The following is a 24,646-nucleotide window of genomic DNA, read 5'->3' on the forward strand; positions in this document are numbered from 1 at the left end:
GCGCGTGGCCGGCCGCCCCCAGCTGTGGCGTCGCTCAGGCCCGGCTTAGCGGGCCAGGGCCAGGGATTAGGGGCAGTGGCCGCACCTGGCGGGGCGGCCGCAGGGCTAATGCTGTGTGACCGCGCGGCCCCGCCCGACAACTGGCTCCCTCCCGCCGAGAAGGGCTGTGGGCTCGTTAGCCCGCCGGGCGTGTGCGCGGGGGTGTGCGGCTGCGGGCGCACGTGTGCCACGGGGGGCCCTGCGGCTGTCGCTGACGGCCACCGGCTGTGCGGATCTGAGAGGGTCCCTGGAATGAGGCTGCCGAGGGTCAGTGGCTTGAAGGTGTCCTGCCGTGTGTCGGAGCTTTGAGGGTCAAGTGGGGGCCATTTGATTGTGTGCCTTTCTGAGCAGTTGTCACCTTGTGATGGTGTCTCTCTGGGTCCAGTTCCCTGGGAGCTCTGACTGGGGGTGTCTCTGTGATATGATGGTCCCTATTATCACCTTATGTTGACTGCGTCACTGTTCAGAACCTTAACGGTACTGTGAGACTGAATGTCTCTGCACAACACTACATGGGATGCTTCATACCCAAGTAAGTGTTTAGGGAGTATCAAAAGAACTCCCACCTTCCTTGGGGACTGCTGCCTGAGTCCCCCCTGCAGATGTAGCCTTTGGGGCACAATCCCCTCCCTCAAGCTGACGATTTCCCAACAGCAGTGTCTCAGCCATGTGTCCTGCTGGGCCCCAAATCTCTGGTGTTGAGTGGGGCTCCCTTAACTCAAGCCTCTCCCCTCAAGCCCATCCCTAACCCAGGCCTAGCTCAGAGCCCCCAAACTTACTTTAACATGCTCATTTTCTACCAAAATAATCAGAGCTGGACAAAATTTATGTTAGAATTGGGAGTTCTTATCTAATGCCATAGATAAGCCTCTGGGCCTTTGCACCTGGAAGGAAGCCTCTCCCTTTCCTAGAGCACAGGAGCCACCTCCACTGGGAAGCCTTCCCTGTAGCACCCCTACCCCACCCTGCTCTTCCCGCTCCTTGCAGAATCTTGGATTGCACCTGGCATGGGCTACCCCAGTGTCATCTGCATCTCCAGGAGATAGGAGCTCCCTGAGAACAGAGGCAAGTCTGGACACACGATAAGTGGCAGAGAATTCTCACTGAGTGGAGGTACTGGGCAGGCAGAGCCATGGACATAGCTGCTGTCCACCAACACCTTGACAAAGCTTGCTAGGGGCTTCATTTCTAAGAGGCAGGAGACTCTGGCTCATTCCTCCATGTACATTTATGTTCTCTCTCCTTCCCGGGAGGTACCAAGCTGCCAGGAACAGCCCTAGCCCACACCCCAGGCACCCAGCAGTGAGGAGCTGGGCTGAGATGTCCTCACTCGCCCTCCTGGCCTCACCCTGGCCCTTCCCTGGTCCTGCCTGGGGAAGCCAGGACCCACAGCAGGTGCCTGGACAGACTTGGGACTGGAAAGAAGGGCTGGACACAGCGGGCCAGCCTCTAGCCAAGAATAAGACTCACAGAGAGACAAGTTCCAAAATCTTCCTCTTCCTCCTTCTCCTTGCCCCCATCCCCCAGCCTCAGTTACTGTTAATAATAACAGTTACCATTTCCTGGGCACTTATTCTCCGCCTTACACAGTGTCTGACGCTGTAGGTACACTATCTATTTAATCCTAAATCAATCCCAAAAGGTGGGTGTTATCATCCCCAACTTTCTGATGACACAGTAGAGAGTGGGAAAGGTTGTATGCCTTGTCCAAGGTCACCTCACTAGTTAGATGCAGAGCCAGGATTCACACCCACATCTTTCCATGCCCTTGTCTCCCGGTGTGGACCCCGGGTGCTACTCTTCTCCCCGCGGGTGCTGACTATGTTAGACCTCTGCCTCCCACATTAGGGTGAGAGCTATAGGAGAGCAAGGACTGTCCTGCCCTCTTGATTGCTCCAGTGAGGGCTCGAGGAATGTTAGTGGAATGATGTTACCTAGGCTGTTAGCACAGCAGGTGCTAGGCTTCAAGACCCAGCTCTGTTCCTTACTTGCTGCATGACTTTGGGACACTAATCTTTTGTCTCTGTTTCCCCATCTATATCATGGGAGAGATGATCATACAGTGGTGTTAGATTGAGTTAACTCAGGAACAGTTCCCATCATTTAGTAGGCAGAATATAAGGGTTAAATATTACTCTTATGATCTGTATTATCTCCCACTATGCTAGAACAGCCTCTGTCCCGCTCTCTGCTGTCTCCCCAGCACTTAGCAAAGGCCTGGCCTATTGTGGGTCCTGCCATTTCCTCAACTGTAAAGTGTGGCTGAAAATATCCAACTTCCAGGATTAAGGGGATGTCTGTAAAACACCTGGCACAAGCCAGAGGTTGGCATTGGTAGTGGCACCAGTGGGGCTATGGGTAGGTTGATGGGGTTCCAGGGCCAGGTAGGGCTCTCCTGGACACGCCATCTTTGTTGTTTCTTTTTAATTGAAGTAGAGTTGATTTACAATGATGTGTTAGTTTCAGGTGTACAGCAAAGTGATTCAGATATATATATATTATACTCTTTTCCAGGTTCTTTTCCATTACAGGTTATCACAAGATATTGAATATAGTTCCCTGGGCTATGCAGTAGGACCTTGTTATTTATCTATTTTATATAAAATGGTGTGGACAACCTATCTTTGGATCCAGGGGACAGGCTGCAACCAGCACAATCCTCCCGCTAACATACCTTTCAGGCCCCAGTGCAGAGGAGAGAGACAGAGCCTCACTCAGACTGTGCCTCCTCCACCTTGTGGAGAAACCCCCACACCAGCGGCTACCCTGGGGCTGAGATGCCTCCTCCTCCCCACTTCTTGGGTCTTCTCCCAGGACTGGCAGCTTAGGGCTTTGGAAATGGAGTAAGTCAGGTGGACACAAAGGCACCCAGGAAATCATCCCAAACCCAACTTCCTCAGGAGCAGAATCCTACCTTCAGATGCAGAAAGCAGATGAAGGTGCCACTTTGTTGTTATACATTAATTTTAATTAATTATTAATTCAAATGTGTAATTCTTATTTCTTATAAAGAACACTGCTGTCTTCCATCAGCTATAACAGAGCCTGTACAACAGAGGCACATAGTAGACACTCAATAAATAATTGCTGACTGAATGGATAGTTAATTGGTGAAAAAATGAAGTTATTTTAATGAATACAAGTATGAAATGGGGAAGAAGGTAGTGAAGATGATAGTTGGAGAATCCTACTAGCCTGAAATGCAACTCCAGCATTTGCAGAATCCCTGTAGCACTTCTGAACTGCCTAGGACTTCAGAGAACACCATTTGAAAACGACTCATCTACACCAGCACTCCTTTTGGTGAATGAGGACACTAAGGCCAGAGGGTCAGCAGCAGAGCCGGGCTAGAACACAAGCCTCCTGATTCTCCATCACAGGGCTCCCTTTCAGCCTCTCAACATCCTCAACATGATGCATCCTGGGATCATGATGCAACCTGGTCCTTCTTGTTCATTTCCCCTTGTGTGCCAGCGGCCCACCATCCTGCTCTAGGCATTTCCCACCAGCCTCTGCCAGGAGGGAGCCAGGCCCTTCCCACTGACTCCAGTCCGGGCTCTGTTCCTAATGTGTGTCATCCTGGGAAGGAAGGCCCATTGCCCAAGACCCTTCTTGGAACCACTGAGCCCCAAGTGGCAGGCATTCCCAATGGGTGCCAGAGTAGGGTGGCTGAGTGGGGGGATGAGTACAGCCACTGAAGGCCTGGGCAAGGGGGTAGCATCCAGAAGCACCCCCAGATGATGGGCCCCACAGCAGTTGGGGGCATTTATGGGCCTTCCTATAAACTTCTGAGAGGGTAACTTTATCCTGCTTCTTTCGGCCAAGTATCCTCCTCCAGCAGCTGGTCACAAAGCTGGTTAATCTCCCAGAGTGCTCAGCTTAAAACCCGTGACTCACAGCACAGCCAGTGTGGGGGAGGGGGCAGCCACCTCCAAAACGTGGCGCCCAGAGTCAGCTGTTCCTGGGGCCTTCTCTGGTTTCTCCAACTCAGGCCTGAGGTTTGGGCCCCTGTCTTCCCTCCTGGAGTCCTGCTCCTCACTGACCCCTTGATTTGAGCCAGGAGAGGTCGGGCCAGTTCCATGCCTTGGCTTTGGCCAAGACCTCAGGCTGTCCCCAGGAATGACCAGCAGGCACTGGCCTTCAAGGGAAGGGCGAGGTTTCAAGTGTAACTCTGGGAGCAGGGAGAGGACAGATGTACAGTTAGGGGTCCCTTGCTTTACAGACCTGGTAAAATTCCCTGCAGCCATGACCCCCTCCCTGCAGAGCTGCTGTTCCTTGTCAGTGTGTGACATGCCACCTGTAGGGAACGGCTGAAGGGGGCTCGCAGAAAGTAACACAAATGTCGAGGGGTCTCTGACTTCAGCAGAATAAATACAAGACTTTTAAGGGAGAAAAAGTGAAGGAGTTAAGAGTATTGGCCCTAAAGTTGTAGAGACTTGGGTTCAAGTCCCAATTCTGCCACTTGTTAGCTGAACAGTTTCTCTGAGCCTCAGTTCCCTCAACTGTAAAGTGGGCTTAGTGCTAGTGCTAACTTTGGTGGGTTAATGTGAGAATCAGATGAGGTTCTGTTTTGCCTGCTTAGTAGGTAAGAGCTACGAATATTATTATTGTCATCATCATGATCACTCAGAAGGCAGGAGAATCCACTTGTACTTGTCAGGGACTCCTCCCTGAGTAGTAGGAGGGAAGCTAATGGTTTGAAAGGCTTTTGGCGACTCCTCTCATTTGGTAGGAATCTATTCAGATGAATATAACGTTGCAAATGATGAGTGGATGTCTGCCAACCAGTGGCATCGTGCTTGTTATGGCTGAAGAGCAAATTCGAGAACCAGTCATAGCAGCCACATGATGGAGGGGCCTGCTGGCAGCTCTACTGAGCAAAGTATAGATCCTGCGTGACCCTTTGCTGCTGTGTCTCCAGCAGTTCTCGACATCTTCTATTCTATCCGACAAGTCCCAGAAATAGCCTAGGATTCCTGTGGCGAGGAGAAACTAACCACTTTTTAAGTTCCTATCACTGGCCAGGCAAGCCTACGTTAAATACAGGTATCTGACCACACCTGATTTTTGTGGGGTAGGCGTACTATCGTCCTCATGTGATAGACCGATTACGTTAACAGATCTGATTCTTCACTCCTCGTTGTGTGCACACCCTTTGACTTTGCAGCTCTTCACATCAAGAGGCATATTTCTCCAGCCCTCAGTTCTCAGTTCAGTCCTGTAACTTGTTGTGGCCCCAAGGGATATAGACATACATGACTCAAGCAGAGGTTTGGAAAAGCGCTTGTGTGCTTCTGCTTGCACTTTTGCACCGGTTCTATCACTGTGAACATGTGCCCAGGCTAGCCTGCTGTACGATGGATGAGAGACCCGTAGAAAAGGGCTGACTTGTCCAAGTCACCCCAGTCAAGGTAGCCCGGAGCAACCAAGAGCCAGCCAGTCAGCCACAATAGGTGAGTGAGCCTGGCTGAGCCCAGAACAGCCCAGTCTAAATAGCCAACCTGCAGACTGGTATAAATAATAAATAAAAAATAAATAAATCCTTATTATTGAAGCCACTAGGTTGTGGGGTGGATCATTACATTGCATTATCATGGGAATAGATAACAGATATACACCTTTATCAAAAAATAAACTCTATTTTTCAGAGCAGTTTTAGGTTCACAGCAAAATTGAGTGGAAAGTACAGAGCTCCCATCTACCCACCGTCCCCCCAATACACACAACCTCCCTATCAACATCCTGCACTGAGTGCTGCATTCGTTACCATCAGTAAACCTACTCTGACACATTGATAGTCACCCAAAGGCCATACTTTACATTAGGGTTCACTCTTGGTGTCTTACATTCTGTGGGTTTAGATAAATATATAATAGCATGCATTTACCATTATAGTTTCAAAAAGAATAGTCTTACTGCTTTGAAAACCCTGTGCTCTGCCTATTCATCGCTCTCTTCCCCATAACCCCTGGTAACCACTGATCTTTTTACTGCCTCCATAATTCTGCCTTTTCTAGGATATCATATAGTTGGAATCATGTAGCATATAGCCTTTTCAGACTGACTTCTTTCACTTAGCAATATGCACTCAAGTTTCCTCCATGTCTTTTCATGGCTTGATAGCTCATTTCTTTCTAGCACTGAATAATATTCCATTGTCTGGATGTACCACAGTTTATTTTTCCATTTACCAGCTAAAGGACATCTTGGTTGCTTCCAAGTTTTGGTACACCATTTTTTTAGGTGAGGAAAATGAAGCACAAAGTGATTAAGTAGTCTGTCCAAAACACACACAGCCATTAGTGGCAGGTCTGGGATCCAAATTTATTTATTTACTTAAACTTTTTTGAAAAATTCAGTTATAGTCAGTTTACAATGTTGTATTAATTTCCAGTGTAGAGCACAATTTTTCAGTTACACATAAACATACATATATTCATTGTCAAATTTAGGTTTATTCCTGAACTTTCATTAAAAACTTTGCCCTTTTATTTACATTTTTTTTTTGGTTTTTTGGGGGGGAGTAAGGTAATTAGGTATACGTGTGCATATATATAGATACATGTTTTTTTAAACAGAGGTACTGGGGATTGAACCCAGGACCTTGCGCTTGTTTACCACTGAACTATACCTTCCCCACTCCTAAAATTTTGCCTGTTTAGAACTCTCTGCCTTTGCCTATTCTGGTCCTTCAGCTTAAAATGCTCTTCCTTCACTCTCTGTTCATCTGTCTGAGAACCTTCCTCACTCCCCTCCTCCCACTCCAGCCAAGGTATTCGCTAGCCCTTTCTCCTTGTCTCCACTTTGAGTCACTTACAATGAAGATGTTAGGCAGTTCTCACTGAGGCACATTCCAAAGTGAGAACCCAAATAAAGATGCAAGCATTTCTGACCAGGAGGCTGAGAACCAGTCATCTTAGGGTGTTAAGTGTTTGAGGGAGGATTTTCTTTGGGGAGAAGGCCCAAGTTTTCATCTAGGATCAGGAAAAGAGCTACCATGCCAAAGAGCAGGTTTAAAGGAATGGCGGGAGACCCTTCTCCCACACACAAAAACTGTCATTTCATGATGACCTCCCACTGGTCATTCTCGTTCAGTGCAAGGATTGCGACTGCCCCTCCAGTAGCACTAATTTCATTCTGCCCCCTGGGTTCAGGAAATGTTTCCCCATCTGTCCTCCTCCCTCAAACATTAGAGACTTAAAGGAAAAAAACCAAGACTGGTTCAATTTTGCATCTTCCACAGCTGGGCACTGAGTAATAATGCATTGTTTGTTGAAAGAGTGCATGAGTGAGCTAAGCTAATGGGAAAAATTTGCAACAAGTGATAAAACTGCCCCTCTTCCCGAGAGCCATTGGAGGTGAGAGTCATCAGAGAGCTGCCTCTGGGAAACATTTTTCGCAGAATTACACCTGGATCCTACAGATTTGCTGATAGTTGCTCCTAACAGGGAGCAACCAAAGAGACCAAAGAGAAGGTGGCGGATGAGGGGGCAGGCAGGCAGACCCCCCCAACTTCTTCCTCCCTTTCTTGGGCAGGGCTATTAAATGGCAGCTGTAACTATTCTGAAAGTCTGTGTGTGAGTGACCCAAGCTTAAATATTGGCAATCCACAGAGACTGAGGGGTGCTGGATCTCTCTATCATTCAGTAGGTGGGTCTGACCACTGAATTGTGGACAGGTGAGACCTGAAGCATAGCACCGTTCATTGGATCCTTACCATGTTCCCAGCTCTGTGCTTTGGATCCACTTTTCATATGTACTTTTACTTAATATCCACAACAGCACTTGGACAAATGTAAATTAATACCTCCACTTTTCATATGTGGAAAGTGAGGCTCGGAAAGATTAAGGAACGTGCCAAAGTCACACGGTCTGTGGCAGAGTCAGGAAAACAGCCCAGGCAGTGTGACTCCCAGAGCCCACAAGCTTAACCACATCTCTTCCACTGCTTCCCTTCCTGTGGCTCTTGCTTTTTGTCTTCCCTAAAGGTTACCTGAGAATCTCTGCTTCTGTCTCAGGGGCACACCATCTGTTAGCCCGGGGGAGAGTTCCCAGCCTCTTGGCCTCTCTGCAAAATGAGGAAAACTATCCTTGCATACCCTGCAGCAGACAGCTTCACCCAACAAATAATTCTTGTCTCCTTTGTTTATATCCACATAGTCTCCTGGGCATATCTCAGCTACCACACTTCCCACGTGCATTATACATTTTATTTTTCAGGACCCATGTCATTGCCAGGCATGCAGTAGATATGCATACTAATTAGGATAGAAGTTAAGCTGCTGTCACAACAAAGACACCTAAAAATGCAGTTTGTTTCGTTCTTACATAAAATTCTAGGGAGGTGTTATAGCAGCTTAAAAATACTGGGAACCCAGCTTCATTCTGTCTTGTTGCTCTGTGATCTTTAATGAATAACTTCCATCACATGACATAAAATGTCTGTATTAGTTTCCTATTGCTGCTGAAACAAACTACCACAAATTTAGTGGTTTAAAACAACACATACTCATTATCTTAAAAGAGCCCTGGGTCTTAACAGGACTAAAAATCAAGGAGGTGGCAGATCAGCATTCCTTCTGAAGGCTCTTGAGGAGAATACTTTCCTTGCCTTTTCCAGCTTCTAGAAGCTACCTGCATTCTTTGATGCATGGCCACATCACTCTGACTTCTGCTTGTGTAATCACAATTTTCTTCTTTGACTCTGACTCTCTTGCCTCTATCTTTTCCTTTATGGACTCTTGTGATTACATTGGGCTCACTTAGGTAATCCAGGATAATCTCCCCAGCAAGATCTTAAGTTAGTTACATCTGCAAAGTCATTTTTTGCTGTGTAATCCACAGGCTCTGGGGATTAGAACATGGACATTTCTGGTGGCGTCTAGTAGACATCTGTTTACTATAGACGGCTACTCCAGCTCCTGCCATTCACCCATATTCCAACCAATGGGGAAGAGGAAAGGAGAAGAGAAGACATAACCAAGAAATTGTTCATAAGTTACTTCCATTCATAACCCATGGATTAGAACTTATTTACATGGCCGCAGATAGCTGCAAGGGAATCTAGAAAATGTAGTCTTCTGCTAGTTGGTCGTGTTTCAGGCTAAAAATTGTATAAATATGCAAAACAAAACAAAACCACACCATAGGGATCCTATCAGAAAACTCCAGACTGTAAGAAAATGCAGGACAAACAACTCAATTTTTTTTCAATAAATTACAAAAGAAAAATATATTGAGGAGAAATGTTTAGATTTATAGAGAATTAAAAGATTGGATCATGACTCAAACAAATAAAAACATATATGAGATAACTGGAAATTTGATTACTACTTGGATATTTGATGGTAAAAGAAATTAGTTATTTTTTTTTAGTATGCTGATGGTAGTGTAATTAGGTCAACAAAAGTTCTGATCTTTTAGAAATACATAATCAAATATATACAAGTGAAATGATATAATATCTGAAATTTGTTTCAAGATAACAGGAGGGGAGGAAGTGGTCAGTGTGTTAACTGGTGAGGTTTGAACACAGGTTAATGATTATCAGAGCTGGTAACAGACTCATTCTGCTGTGTCTATTTCTATGTTTGAAATTATTCATAATTGTTTAAAAATGAAAGAAAGAAGGTTCAGCTGGGAAGAGAAGAGGAAGGGGAGGGCCCGAATGGACAGGGAGCATATTTGATGGGCCCAGCAAGATCCCAAGTCCAGACATCTTGTTCTTGTTCTCCCCACCTCCCCTGCCTCTCTCTAGTTCCCAGAACCAGCCCACTCTGAGCCCCCATCCCAAAATACCTAAGGAGGGAATAGTGAGAGCCAAGACTACTGAGCCAGGTGGGTCAGAGGTCAGATGTCAGGGCAGAGGTGGCCACCTCTTGACCACAGAGACACCAAATCAGCGCAGCCTCTGGTGACGCTGCATTTGCCTATGTCCACCACGTGAGGGTGTCCCTGCTTCAAGGGCATGACGAAGTGGGGGCAAATTCATCCTTATCCACTCAGAGAATCCTGCATAAAGGAGCCTCAAGAAGCTGTCAAATCCATTGTCCTGTCTCCAAGATCGGCTTCCAAGAGTTGGCCAGATACGTAGAGCCAAGAGACCAGAGTTCCCATCCCAGAGTCTCCACAGCTATGCATTTGTGAGCCTTGGACAAGTTGCTTAGAACCTGGGGCATTAGATATCTACAGTATACGATGGGGATGAATGTCACTGGTGTTGGGGTGGAGCAGGGACTTTCACCACAGAGTAAACTCTGCTGGGCCTCAGCCTTCTCTGGGGTGCCTTCCACAGAGCCATCTCCTTGGGCCTCTCCCAGCCCCGGCCCCTGGCCCTGCCTGCACCAGCCTGCACCAGCCTCTCTGCATCTGTCATCGGCCTGCTCTTCTCCCCCCGGGCCACGCTTTGTTTGGGGGCGACTGGCAGGCTGCCCGTGTGCACGGTGGAGGCGGCAACGCCCACTGCAGCAGACAGTACTTCATGGGCTACATGGTCACCCACACTCCAGCCGCCCTGCACGCACCACGGCCCCCAGCTCCAAGAGGTTCGGCCCAGAATAACCAGGCTGGGCCCCGACTGCCCCATCCTCGCCCCACCCACTGCTTGCTCATAGCTTCCATCCAAAAGGAGAGCATGCAAAGCAGGAAAAATCCCCAAGGTCCTTCTGAGCACCGGGACACAGTCTCCGCTCAAGTCCACCACACGCCTTGGCGTTTGCTCCCTCACTGTCCTGTGAGACAGGCACTAGGACGAGTCGTGTTTGACAGCTCGGAAAGGGGAGGCTCGGAGAGGGAAGTGACAGGCAGAACCAGCATTTAAGTCCCGGTTGATCTGACCCCTTAGTTTAGTGGAGATGCTGGGAACACAGCCACCAGCACTGGTGACCCAGTCTCAGTGTCATGCAAGAGCCAGACCACATTCTCCAAGGCCAAGTTCAGACAGGGCTGGAGAGAGGTTGTGCCGCATCTGCAGGAGTAGAAGACTGACATTCATGGTCCTTGGACTCGGGACCTCTGAGTTGACTGCCTTTCCAGCCTGAGAAACAGGTTTCTGAAACTCATGCTGGGCCCTAGCCTCACCCAGGTTTCTGTTTCACTCATCCCTGGCCCCATGCTGGGCCAAAAGGGTGGGTCAAAGACAGGCCTCTGCCCTCCGTGCTGAGAAGGGAGGCTGGGAGGCCAGGGAGAAGCAGGGACTCCAGCAAGACCCTTTCCTGAACGGGAGTGGGGCCGGGTGTCCAATATCTCCATCTTCATGTGGAGACAGTGAGACCCAGGTAGGGACGCGGAAGGACTCTGGGAGGGCCGCACAGTAGCTGGCAGCCAGCAGTGAGCACCCTGGTCTTTAGGCTCCAGTCCAGCCTCTCTCTGCTCTACAAGGTCACTGTTCACCCTCTGCAATTTCTCCTCACACCACCCTCTACCCTTGACTTAATCTGTTGTCCTGCCTGGGAAACCGGTGGGCTTCTCCTCAGAGGGGGCCCGGTTACCCCACTGGGATCGGAGGCTGCAGGCCCCAGATGGTCAGAGGGGCCCCACGTTGTATGAGCCACACGGAGACATCCGACGGCATGTTGTCGTGCCTTCTGGCCTCGGCGCAGGCTGTTCTCTAAACCTAGAATGCCTTTCCCTCCAGTTCCCCGGCTGGGCATGTCTACTCCTCCTCCAATACCCCCAAGAAGAAGGGTCCCAACGCACCCTCCTTGGGGAAGTCTTCACAGGAACGTACAGGAGAATTTGTTGCCCACTCTGAGTGTTTTGATCATTCATTGGTGGGTCTTCCTCTCCCCGCTAGATGGAACTCCCAGAGGCCAGAGACCCAGTCTGAATCAGCCTTAGGTGCCCTGCAGAGACTAGCCTGGAGCCTGCAAACAGAGTGAACACTTAAGGAATGAAGGGAAGGTACGGAAGGTAAGCCTGTTGGGGCTCAAGGGCCATAAATCACGTTCCCAAGCCAAAGGGAAATCCAGGAGGGCTTCATGGAGGTGGCAGGATAGGAAACAGGGACAGGCAGATGACAAATGTCCTGGGCAGCTTGAGTACCAGTCAGGAGGCTCTTTGCCCTCTATTTCTCTGCCAGAAAACCCCTGGCCTGGGTGCCACTGGCCAGGGGTGGGCAGATTTTAGGGAGAGAATCAGGCTTCCCCAAGGCACCCGACCTCCCCTCAGAGGCGTGTGGCTGGGGCAGCTGCTGGGGGCAGCAGCTGGTGTCTGTCCCTGGAGCCCAACGGCTGTGTGTGCCTTAATCCCAGTTCCTTGGAACCCCCCAGGCTGGCAGGTGGGCTGATTAGGCAGAAAAGAGGCAATGGGAGAGGGGTGGGGAGCTGAGGCCCCTCCCCAGGCCCCCACAGCTGCCCACTGGATCCTGTCACATGCGTCGTCCCCATCCCCAGGCCCCCTTCACCAGCTCTCCCCACAGCCCGGAGCTGCTCCTCCTTCAGCCTTTACATGGAGACCTGACCTCCTCTAGGCAGGAAGATTAGCTTAAAAAGTTCAAATCAGAAACTGCAAAGAAGAGGTGGATGCCACAGCCAATATGTCCCTTAGAATTTTTCTTCTTGGTGGAGCAGGGGACATTTAGGCACATAGGTGGCGGCAAGTGTTCATAGGGGAGGAAGGTTTAGCTGTGCGCCTAACACAGAATACAAGCAGCGTGGGACACAAGTGTGTTCTGGAAGGGAGGGGTACACAGTGTGTAAGGCAAACACGTGTGTGAGATACACGTGGAGCATGAAGGGTTCATTGTATATGATGTGTAATGGGTGTAAGGTGGACATGGTGTGAAGAGTGGACACAGTGTGGAGGATTTGTCCTGTATATGAGATACATGGATGTGTGAGGTGTCCGTGGTGTGGGAGGGAGAAACAGAATGTGAGGTGTATATGATATATGAGGTGTAAAGTGTGTGAGGTGTACACAGAGTGTGAGGTGTACACTGTGTGAGGTGTACATGGTGTGAGGTGTCCAGGGCTGTGAAGTGCACACGGTGTGACGGATGTACTCGGTGTGTAGTGAGCACTGTGAGGGTGTCCACAGGTTATGAGGTGCACATGCCCACGACATGCCACAAAGGCACGGGGAGGGATGGGAGTGAGGGCAAATGGTCCTTCCCAGGAAACGTGCCAGTCAGTTCTGTCCTGGGCCCAGACGCTGGACCACTGGCACAACCTCCCGTGAAGTGTCCTAGGCAGAGGAGAGAGAGGGACGTCTGTTTTTTCATGAATCCTTACGTGCATGGAGTGGACGGAGACTTGGAGAGGCCTTCTCCTCCTCCTCCTGCATCCACACCGTCTTAGCTCCAGGACAACGTGCTTTTTGAGGAGATGCTATCCTTTGGTGATGTTATTTCTTAAATCCTTCATGCTGCAAGTTATACTTGCATTTGTTTTAAAAAATGTATTGTTTTAGTGTTTGCTCAATGGAGGTGGTAAACTCTCCTTCATGCAGCTCTCCTCACCCCAAGAACCGAATGCCATTAGGCTGGAAGAAAAATTAGCACCTTCCTGAACCCTGCCTACCTTAACACTTCTAGTCATTAAGCTATTGTCACCTTATTTGTGCAGTTAAGGAAACCAGAGCAAGTTTGTACTTTAGACTCCAGAAATCTAGGCCCACAAAGACCCCTGTACTCAACTGTGAGGCAGAAAAAGCTTTAATTACATAAAGGATAAGCTTGAAGAAAAGAAACTGAATGGATGAAGTTCCCAGGTCTTTCCAGAAGCATCAGGTACCTCTTAAACTGGGGCTCAGCTTTCCTGGCCTCTGTCAAATAGTGCCGGCTCCTGCTAATTGCCCTCCCCTGGCTCAAAGACCCTGGAGAAGAAGCTGGAAGTGGGAGGTAGAGCCCGAGACTGAGGTATCCATGCACAGGGCACTTGGAGTGAGGGGCCAGGCAGGGTGAAAAACTGTGCGGCCTCCGTGGGTTTCTGTTCCCACAAGGCCAAGCTCACGCCAGACACACCCCATACCCTCCCCACTTCCCTGTGCCCGCAATGCACTGTACACGGGTCTCTGTGTGCACAAAGCATCTCATCCTCACCTCACTCTGTTGTCACAAGTCATCCCTCCAAGCCGTCCTTGAGTCCCATCTCATGCCACCCCCAATGCCCTCACCCAGACCACACAGCAGCAGACATTCGGGCCAAGGGTTCCTAGAGCAGCAGTAGCCATGCCTGTCTCATCCCCCATACAGTCCTCTGCTCCTGGTGGAGGCAGCTGTCCCAGAGAAGGTGCTCAGTAATGATCTGCTCTCTCTGCCCAGAACATTCTTCCCGAGATGGGCTTGTGGCTCGCTCTCAAAGTTCTTTTACCTCTTTGCTCAAATGTCACTGTGCCTACCTGACCGCTCCATTTCATTCTGCCCTGGCTTCCCAGTTCCACTCACCCTGCTCTGCTTTTCACATCTCTCTGCCTCCTGACATATTCCATGATGTACTTAGCAGTATGTTTATTGTTTACTGTCAGTCTTACCTGCTGGAATATCGGCTCCACAAGGGCAGGGAACATTGACTGTTTTGTTCTCAGCTGTATTTCCAGCACCTAGCACAGAACATGCTGCCTAATATTTGTTGAATGAGTGAAAGAATCAGAGAGCAGATGACTGGCCCTGGGCATGTGCCCCTACAGTGCCCCCCCACCACTGCCCCACACAGCCCTTCCCTGCACACAGGGGTGGGGGGAGTACACATGCCATTTGTTGTCTCCCTGTTCCCTTCCCCCTTCACGTGGACCCCTTTTCTCCAACTCCCAGTTCATCCACTAGACTCCCAAGCCCTGCTTGTACGTGGGAAGCTGGGGAGTACCCCAAAGGGAGAAGTATGGCCATCTGTAGGGACTTTCTGGAACCCTGGGCTTGAATCTAGGACATCTATTACCCTCTTGACCAACCTAGACTGGCCAGGGCAGGACCCATATCCAGTTGGCCGGCAGGGAGCAAGTTTGGCCAGGGACAGAAGTGGGTGTTCAAGGTAGATACAGGGGCAGGAAGGGAAAGCCTGGAGAAGGAGAGGGGACCTGGGGCTGGCCCTGCCCCACCTGGCCCTCTCTTGTTTTCACCTTCTGGCCCTGTGGCCTGTCCCATCCCCCAGCTAGATATGTAGCCTGTGCCAACCCCGGGGGACAAGGCCATGGGTCCAGCCTATGCAGGGGCAGGGTGCTTGAAGACCGGGGCAGGTGCAGGCTGGATTGGGTTTCCAGAGGCTATATATATATATATAAAGGCTGCCGGGAGCCCTGGGGCCGGCTGCTCCCTGAGGGTGCAATGCTGTGGGACCCAGCCAGGCCTGCATTCCTGCCCAGAGTCTGGCTCTCCATTTATAGCCCCAGGCAGGCGGGCCAAGGAAGCTGGGGAGGGAGGACTGGAAAGGGTGGAGAAGGGACTCTCCCTCCCCACCAACTGCCAAAGGAGCCCCTCACTGGGAAGACTGGAGAACCAGGGCCAGGGCTGAGATGTGCCCTTGCCCCAGACCACACAGCCCACCACTCTGCTCAGCCTTCAGATGGAGGGAGAGGTGCAGGGTGGGGGCGCCCCTTCCATAGGGCTCTCAGCCCCTTGCCATTGGCCTCTCCCAGAATAAGTCTTGCACCCGTGACTCCAAAGGACCCCCTCCACTAGACTCTACCATACAAGAGTTTGGACTCTTTCTGCTTTTCCCTCCCTGCCCCTAACCCAGCAGTAGGACTAAGAAGTCCCAGGGCCCAGGGTGGACATTTTTCTCCCTGATCTTTCAGCAGTCTTTGGATGGGGGCGGTCATGTTGGTCAATCTTTCCTAAAAGATGCGATGGTACGACCAGGAGAGTGACCCCAGGCAGGCGAGGGGCCCAGGTCTGGAGAGGTCTGTAAAGGTCACCAAGTCCAGTGATTCCCAAACTCCAAGCAGCAGAAATCTTGCAGCAAACAAAATCCCAGTCAGAAGTCTAGTATACAAGTGCCTTGTACCACTAGAGTGTGTATGCGTTTTAAAACCATGCTTCCTAATTACCAAAGAAGATGAAGCTACAAATCAAAACCTGTCAAAGCAGTTTAGATTTCTAAGCCACAAGGGATAAAATACTAAATGTGTTCGGTAAATTTGCACATATAACACTTAAATTATTGTAAAGCTACCTTGATGACAGTCCTGAGGTGGTTTTTATGAACACAAAACACAAAACACAAAAAGCAAAGTTGTAATCATTTACATTTCAGAATCCAATATATTTCTGTGTTTTCTTTGCTTGCTCAGGTTTGAGAAGAATCCAGATTTGCATGGATAAGGGATTTCAAAATTGTAGAACAGATAAACAAGATTACACTGTATAGCACAGGGAAATATACACAAAATGTTATGATAAATCACAGAGAAAAAAATGTGACAATGAGTGTGTATATGTCCATGAATGACTGAAAAATTGTGCTGAACACTGGAATTTGACACAACACTGTAAAATGATTATGAATCAATAAAAATGTAAAAAAAAAATAAATAAAGAGCTCACCTGGAAGTCTCAATTTCACTTAAAGGGTTTGATTGATTCATTCATCCAAGAAATATTTATTCATTGCCTACTATGTGCCAGGTATCCTGCTGAGGCGTGAACAAGCGGGAAGAAATATTTATTTCAAACTAAATTACTAATATAACAACAATTTACATTCCTCATTGTGAGTATAAGTCAAAGGGAAAGACTCAAGGTTATAATAAGCACCAAATCTTTCTGTAGTATTCTGTGCCGATATTGCTGCAGGTCATGTGCAATTGCTCAACATAAAAGATCATGCTCCAGGCAGACAGCCTGAGTCTGGCCTGGGAAGAGCACAAGTGACCCAGCATGTAGGTCTAATCATGTATGCGACTGCCCGGTTTAGAAGAAATAACAACCATCTTCATTAATGACATTTTTCAAGAAGTTCGTTTATATACATAGAAATTCAAAGGCCATGAGGCCTCCCACTCCTTCATTTGATATTTATCAAGTTCCTACTACATGATGGTCACTGTGATGGTCTTTCCAGAAGTGCCATGGTGAACAAAGCATCCCTGACTTCTTGGGGCTACGTCAATCAATGAACAAACTAATAAAGAAGATAATTAAAGAGTGATTGTGTTAAGAAGGAAATGAGCGGGGGAGTGTGACCAGCTACCATAGAGAGGATGGTCAGAGACATCCCAAAGAGGCAAGGTTTGAGCTGAGACCTGATAAGAAAAGCAGCTAGCCTTAGGAAGAGCCCAGCAGAGAAGCAGCAATTACCAGACACTGAGGAAGGACCGTGCTCAGAGTGTCAGAAGACAGGGAAGGAAGTCAGACTAGCATGGAATGATTGAAGGGGGTGATGGTTTCAGACAAAATTTCAGAGATGGGCTGAGGCCAGCTCATGAGGGCCTGATAGGCCAGAAAGAGGAAATGAGATTTTATTCTAAATACAACAAGAAACTGTTGGGGAGTTTGAAGCAGAAGAGGAATATAATCCCACTTACATGTTTAAAGGATCACTCAAACTGCTGTGTAGTGAATGGATTCTACGCAGGCAAGAGTAGAAGTGAGGAGAGGGACCGGGGGTCTTTGGTGGGCATCCAGCCCAGTAATGTGGCAGTATAGTCCAGGATGGTGACAGTGGCTGGAGAGACCCAAGAGATGTCTTAGTTGAATGGACGACTTCCACATGCCCTTTGGAACTGCACCCTCATAAACCCCCTGCCTACTCGACCACTCCACCTGGATGATGAAAATGCATTTCAAATTTTGCACCAACCTGGACTCCAGATCTGCCACCCACAAACCTGCTCTTCCCCAACTCCATTCTTCCAGGAGTCATCCTTAATTCCTCTTTTGTTTCCTTGCCCAGATCCAATCATGAATAAACCTTGGGGGTTCCATCTTCAAAACATATTTGGAACCCAACCACTTTTCACCATCTCCACTGCTGCCACCCAGATCTAAGCCATCACTCACATGGATTATTTTAATAGCCTCCTAATTGGTCTCCCTTCTGTGCCCTTGCTCTCCATAACCAGCACTCTCTTATTAAAATGTTTATCAGATGGTGACATTCTTCTCTTTTGCTCAAGCCCTCCTGTGGCTTTCCATCTCAGAATACAAATCCTTTGCTCCCTCCCTGACCCAATCTCTCGCCACTCTCCCACTTTCTCATTCTGTTCTAGACATACCAGCCTCCTTGCTGTACCTGAAATCTGACAAATAGTCCTGCCCCGGGACCTTTGCACATGCTCTTCCCTTCATCTGGCTCAAGCTATCTGCTTCTGCTCTCCCATCATCCTGGTTTCTGCTCAAATGGAATCAGGACAGAGAGGTCTTCCCTGACTAAGTAGTGAAATAATCATCACTTTGTTCCCTTGCCTTGCTTATTTTTCTTCATACAAACTTATAACCTCCTGACATGATATGCTTCCTTGCTTGCTTATAATCTATCACACAACAATGTAAGCACCATGAGAGCAGGGCCTTGGTTTTGTTCATTGCCTCATCCCCAACACCTAGACTAGTATTTGGCACATAGTGGAGACTCCATAATGTGTGTTGAATGAATAAATGAAAGTGGTACTATGGAGTGAAGGGAGGTGAGAACTTCCTAAAGGGGAAACTTCAGCACTACTGCAAGTGTCAGAGAAGTAAAGAAGGCAGGGCTCCAAAAGAGGATGGAAGGAAGAAGCCCTCCGGACCCCAAGGGCCAGTTAGGACAGCTTCTCAAAGTTAGTGGGAAAGGCACAGAGGTCACTCTTGCATATATCTGTGGGCTCCAGGAGAAGAGACCCCGGTAGGCATGTCTGGTCCAAGGGAGATCTCTATCCTGAGTGCTGAGAGGAAGGTGTGGACTGCAGATTCAGGCAGAGGCTGCTATAGGGGTGGGGGTACCCCAGACCTTGTGAGGGTGCCAGAGTCCCATGGGGTTGCTGCCTCCTCCTTCTATTCCCAGTCTCTCCAGTGGGCCTGCTGGGAAGAAATGCAGCTGAGGCCTTCACAGGAGCCCAGCCCTGAGACTACATGGGCCCCTGTCAAGGCTCATTGCCAGGAGCCAGGAAGGCCGCAGGAAGCACCCCTTCCAGCTGTCCAGCTGGTGCCAGTGACAGAAGCAAACCCTCTTGTTGGTATAGCATTGCACCTTGGACTGAAGGCTTCCACATCTTTAGTCTCTTTAGATTCTCACCACCACCGCAATCACTCTAAGAGAGCACTATTGTTATCTCCAAATGTACAAAGTGGGGAAACTGAGGTTTAGAAGGAGATGTGGCTTCCACAAAATCACACAGGAAACTGTAGGGTCTAGGTTACTGGTCTACACACCTCACTCTTACAAGCTCCACCAGAAAGTGAGGTTCTCAGGCCTTCTAGGAGTTCAGGGCCGTTGCACTATGAACTTCACTGGCGCACGAGGTGGAGGCAAGTTCCCAGGAGGCGGAGTTTTCTTCCCAGCTGAAGAGACATCTCTGGCCTAGAATGGGCACTGGTTACCCAGCTGCGGAAACGTGCAGGTTAAGATGGGCAGGAATTTGCTTCCCTCCCTCCAGGCTGGGGCAGGACTTGAGTTTGGAGAGATTGGCACCTAACTTTAGCAGCCATCATGATTTCTATATAGAGGCAGCTGGATTTCTAAGCATCCAATGAAGAAGAGTGGATCTGCAACCCTCTCTCTGAGTGACTCCCAGGGGCAGGAACTGGCCAAGTGACATGACCACCACGTTCAGTCTCAGATTCCCTCACTTAGACTCTCTGAGCTAATCTCTCATTTCTTGTTTCTCTGCCTCTGGCTCTCTAGCTTTCTGCTCTCTGAATGCCTCAGCCTCTTGGGTTTATCTCTCACAGTCCCACCATCTCAGGTTTAAGAGTGTCTCTGCCCCATTGCCATGTGTCTCTCTCCAAATGTCTCTCGATCCGATTTCTGCTCCTGTTCTGCTCCTGGGTCCCCCACGAATTAACGGAATGAGGGGACCCTAAAGGCAACTCAGAAGTAAGACCTTGCAGCCTGCGTTTCCCTCATACAGAGGAGGAGTCTGGTGCTGGAGAGGTTTGAAAAGAGTGTGCTGGGAGCCAAGTAAAGCTTGGACTGCCAGCCTCTGCCTTCCTCCCTGCCTGGGGAGGGGCCGGAGTGTGCGCGCGTGAGTGTCCAGGGGTAGGGGGCTGGCCAGTCTCTTGCCCCTGCGGCCACCGTGGGGATCCCAAGCTCCTCCCCGCTCTATTCCTATTGGCCTCGGGCGCCCCCGCCCCTAGCCGCCCGCTCCCGCTCGGGGGCCCTTAGGCTACTACCGGATAAATAGCCCCGGGAGCCTGGCGTGAAGGTAGGGGTGGGGAAGCCCCAAGGCGCTGCCGCAGCTCTCCTTGCCGTCTGTCAGGCGGGACAAGACAGGGCAGGGTTGGGGACAGCTGGTGTACATTCAGACCCTCAGTACTTTGCTATCGCACTGCCGGGGCCCCGGATCCGCAGAAAGTCTCTGGCAACCCCTGCCGCTGGGGTTGGGCAAAGCCAGGACTGCGCCGCCCCCCGCGGGGATATGGAGCTGCTGTCGCCGCCGCTGCGCGATGTAGACTTGACGGGCCCCGACAGCTCTCTCTGCAATTTTGCAACAGCGGATGACTTCTATGATGACCCGTGTTTTGACTCCCCGGACCTGCGCTTCTTCGAGGACCTGGACCCGCGCCTCGTGCACGTGGGCGCGCTCCTGAAGCCAGAGGAACACTCTCATTTCCCTGCGGCCGCGCACTCGGCTCCGGGCGCTAGAGAGGACGAGCATGTGCGCGCGCCCAGCGGGCACCACCAGGCGGGTCGCTGTCTACTGTGGGCCTGCAAGGCGTGCAAACGCAAGACCACTAACGCTGACCGCCGCAAGGCAGCCACCATGCGCGAGCGGCGCCGCCTGAGCAAAGTCAACGAGGCCTTTGAGACGCTCAAGCGCTGCACGTCTAGCAACCCGAACCAGCGGCTGCCCAAAGTGGAGATCCTGCGCAATGCCATCCGTTATATCGAGGGCCTGCAGGCGCTGCTTCGCGACCAGGACGCCGCGCCCCCTGGCCCCGCAGCTGCCTTTTACGCGCCTGGCCCGCTGCCCCCAGGCCGCGGCGGGGAGCATTACAGCGGCGACTCTGATGCGTCCAGCCCGCGCTCCAACTGCTCCGACGGCATGGTAAGGCCAGGACCCTGGGCTAGAGAAGCGAGGGCAGCCCTTGGTATGCCTGGAATGTTTCCGACGGCGGGGACCTGATCCTCCTATGGGAGGTTGGTTGGGGAAGCTTCCCGGGGGTGAACCCCGGTGCCCAGGCAGCAGTTCCTGGAGTGGCTTAGTGCTTTGGGGGCGCACAGGATGGATGCGATGCACCCGACTCAGGGCGCTATATTAGAACACCACTGAGCCAGCTTGAAGATCTGCTTTTCTCCGCTTATCCCTATTTCCAAAATGCAGATTTGTGCTCGTAGGTGACTGTCTGCCCTCTATTTGTCCCAGGTGCAGACAGCTCCTGCACACTCTTATTCCGCAACCGGGACTGATCCGGGCCAGGAACTCGTGGCTGAGACTTGGGGAGTTGGGGAGGGGGCGATTACAGGGAGTGATGCTCTAGCCCCGAGCGGTTCCCAGGCCTGATTTGGTCGCCCTTGCCGTTTGCAGATGGACTACAGCGGCCCCCCGAGCGGTGCCCGGCGGCGGAACTGCTACGACGGCACCTACTACAGCGAGGCGCCCAGCGGTGCGTATTCGCGCCTCCTTCCCACGTTCCTTTTTGAACTGTCCCGACTTCTCTTTATCTAGGACCTCCTGGCCCTCATCCTGGGAGATGGTACAGGGAATGAAATATTAAGCATGTAGTTCCCTCCTTTTAAGCCCTGAAATTTCGCGGGATCCCCCAGAATTCTGGCTAGCACTCATTTTCCCGTCTGCCCCAAAGCACTGAGCCCAGACGTGGAAGCCTTGTCCGCGGCTCCACCCGCTTCATACTAACCTACCCCTCCCTGCGCAGAACCCCGGCCCGGGAAGAGTGCTGCGGTGTCGAGCCTCGACTGCCTGTCCAGCATCGTGGAGCGCATCTCCACCGAGAGCCCCGCCGCACCGACGCTTCTGCTGGCTGACGTGCCGCCGGAGTCGTCTCCGGGCCGGCAAGAGGCGGCTGCCGGGAGCGAGGTGGAGCGCGGCACGCCCGCCCCCTCCCCGGACGCCGCCCCGCCTTGCCCCGTGGGCGCGAACTCCAACCCAATCTACCAGGTGCTCTGAGAGGTTGGGCGGCCGCATCGGAGGGCGCCGCTGCCCAGCGGCCCGAGGGATGGTGCCCCCAGGGTCCCTCGCGCCAAAAAAAGATTGAGCTTAAATGCCAACTCCCCTCCCAACAGCGCTTTAAAAGCGACCCCTCCCGAGGTAGGAGAGGCGGGAGAACTGATAGGTGTTTCCGCCTCCCGCAGCCCAGGGCAAGGACATGGTCCTTTTTTTTTTTCCCACGCAGCACCCTTCCCTGAGACCCACTGCGATAGCCGTTTGATGTTACTCCGTGGGCCAGAGAGGGCCCAGGCCCTTGCTCTTCCTCGCCCCCTCTCCCATGGGGAGTGGAACCTTGAAGACCTAAGCGCCCCCCCACTCCGACTCCCCGAAGCTTAAAGGGGCGTGGCCGCTCTAGACGTCGGCTCTGTCCCACTGCCCGCGGGGTACGCTCCCTTCCCAAGTGTAGCCGGTGTAACGGTAACCACTCCCACCTGCTCCCCCGGTTCAGGACCACTTTTTGTAATACTTTTGTAATCTATTCCTGTAAATAAGAGTTGCTTTGCCAGAGCAGGAGCCCCTAGGGCTGTATTTATCTCTGAGGCATGGTGTGCGGTGCGACAGGGACTTTGTATGTTTATACAGCAGATGAGCGAGCCGCGGGCCCTCGTTCAGGTGTTCGAAATAAAGACGCTAATTTATACTGCGGTGGCTCCGGCTTTCGCTGGGGTAGGGGGCAGGATTTTGACCCAGAGAAAAATCTGCAAACGGGGCCAGCTGTAGCGCAGCGACTCCTGTAGGCGGCAGACGGGTTGCAAGGAGGAAGCCTGGGGCCTGCAGAAAGGAGGAGTGCATACGTTTCCATTATGTGAGGAAGTTCCTCTGACTGTGAAGTAAGTCACCACATACCGGTCGGTGGTTCTCGTGTCAGGATGGCTATTACAATGATCTGAGTAGTTAAAAGAAAAAAAATCCATGCCTGGCCCCTGCCACCCAGAGATTCTGATTTAATGCATCTGCCGCAGATACCCCCAGCCAGGTACTGAAATTTTTCAAAAGCTCCCCAGGTTGATTCTGAAGTGTGAACACGGTTGCGAATCACGCCCCTCCATACACACAAAGTGAAGTTAGGTATGGTGTCCAGAGGGATCATTGAAAATTCATGTCCCCGAAGTGCCACTCAGAATTCTCATAGGCATAGAGGATGTGATAAGGGACTCACAGCATTATGAAGAAAAACTAAATGAGTGTGAAGTGGCATTATAAGCTGCATGGTACTTCAGGCTCTCAGTGATAGGTGCAATCACAAAGGGACGGCATAGAAGGCCAGACAGGCACAGACACATCTACTCTAAATAACCCAGCACTTACAACATCCTGGCACTGAGATCTCATAAGAAGACAGGAGCCAGAGCCTGCAAGGAGACAGGCACGTGCAAACCTGCATCATCACAGGTGGCGTGAGTGCTCTTATCAGTCTATAAACACCCTAAGAGCAGAGGAGGGGCCATTGATCTAGCTAGGGTGCTGGGGAGGACTTCCTGGAAGAGATGCCATTTGAACTGTGTCTTGAGAGACAAAAGAAGACAACATATGCACAATGCCATAGGCTCCCCCCCACCACCACACACATACACACAGGGGAGATACACACACACACAGAGGCTCTTCTGGATGGGCTGGCAAAAGTTCTGCCCAACCCCAGCCCCTAATTCACATACACCGGTCACCAGGATCTCAGTGCCTCCTAAATCCCACCCTCAGACCCTTTTTTTCCTGAAAATCCTACAGGCCAACATTCAAGGGCTCTTCTCACCAAAGAGGGCCAGGTGTGAAGAAGCCCTGGGGCATGCAGGCAAGACGTAATGCCAGAAAGAAGGGCAGAAGACCTGCTCTCTGCTCTCCCCAATGTAGGGCCCCTGGTGAGCTCTGTTACTAGTGATCCTCACCTTTTCTTCTGGCTGCTTCCCCAGATGTGTCTTTGAGACCTGCTGGGGCTCATTCATGAATTCTTTGTACTGTCAACACCTACACTTGATCTGGCACAACTGTCTCTATTCCTGTGCCTTCATGAATTCTGCACTGAGGGAACCAATCGCATCTATGAAGAAGGCCCCAGTAGTCGATAGGGAGATAGTGGGAACTAGAAAAAGATGTTCCTTCTTTCCCAAGGACACTGCTCTGCACCAGGGTTCATGGCTAGGCAAACAGAGAGCAGGCTAGATTTCAGCCTTCACTCACCTCCTCAGCCAGGTGCACTTGTTCAGTGAACAACCTACACAACTGTTCACAGAGCCTTGTGTATGGAGCCCCTAAAGAAGGGAGGGAAAAGGAGGAGCCAAGGATGACTTCAGGCTCTGGTTTGCTTTCGAGTGGATAGTGGCGCCTTTACAGAGATAGAGACCTTAGGTGAAGAAGCAGGCATGGGGGC

The 24,646-nt window shown here is 50.8% G+C and overlaps 1 protein-coding gene and 1 long non-coding RNA gene across 4 annotated transcripts in view; one reads left to right on the forward strand and one right to left on the reverse strand.

Moving 5' to 3' along the window:
* The window catches only part of LOC140698734 (uncharacterized), an 87,087-nt gene that overhangs the window by 34,701 nt on the left and 27,740 nt on the right, over window positions 1-24,646 (reverse strand). Inside the window, exon 5 of one of the 3 annotated variants that reach the window (XR_012076607.1) lies at window positions 22,918-23,049. The exons of the other annotated variants lie outside the window; for them this stretch is intronic. This is a non-coding gene — a long non-coding RNA (uncharacterized lncRNA). Of the gene's footprint in view, window positions 1-22,917; window positions 23,050-24,646 lie in introns of those variants that run through there. 3 annotated transcript variants of the gene reach the window in all.
* MYOD1 (myogenic differentiation 1) lies at window positions 20,196-22,919 on the forward strand. The gene is made up of 3 exons (XM_006209345.3): window positions 20,196-21,156; window positions 21,637-21,715; window positions 21,986-22,919. The coding sequence occupies exons 1-3, from the start codon at window positions 20,527-20,529 to the stop codon at window positions 22,234-22,236; spliced, it is 960 nt and encodes a 319-aa protein (XP_006209407.2). The 5' UTR covers window positions 20,196-20,526; the 3' UTR covers window positions 22,237-22,919.

The sequence above is a fragment of the Vicugna pacos genome, chromosome 10 (genome assembly GCF_048564905.1).
Source record: "Vicugna pacos chromosome 10, VicPac4, whole genome shotgun sequence".
Lineage (NCBI taxonomy): Eukaryota > Metazoa > Chordata > Mammalia > Artiodactyla > Camelidae > Vicugna > Vicugna pacos.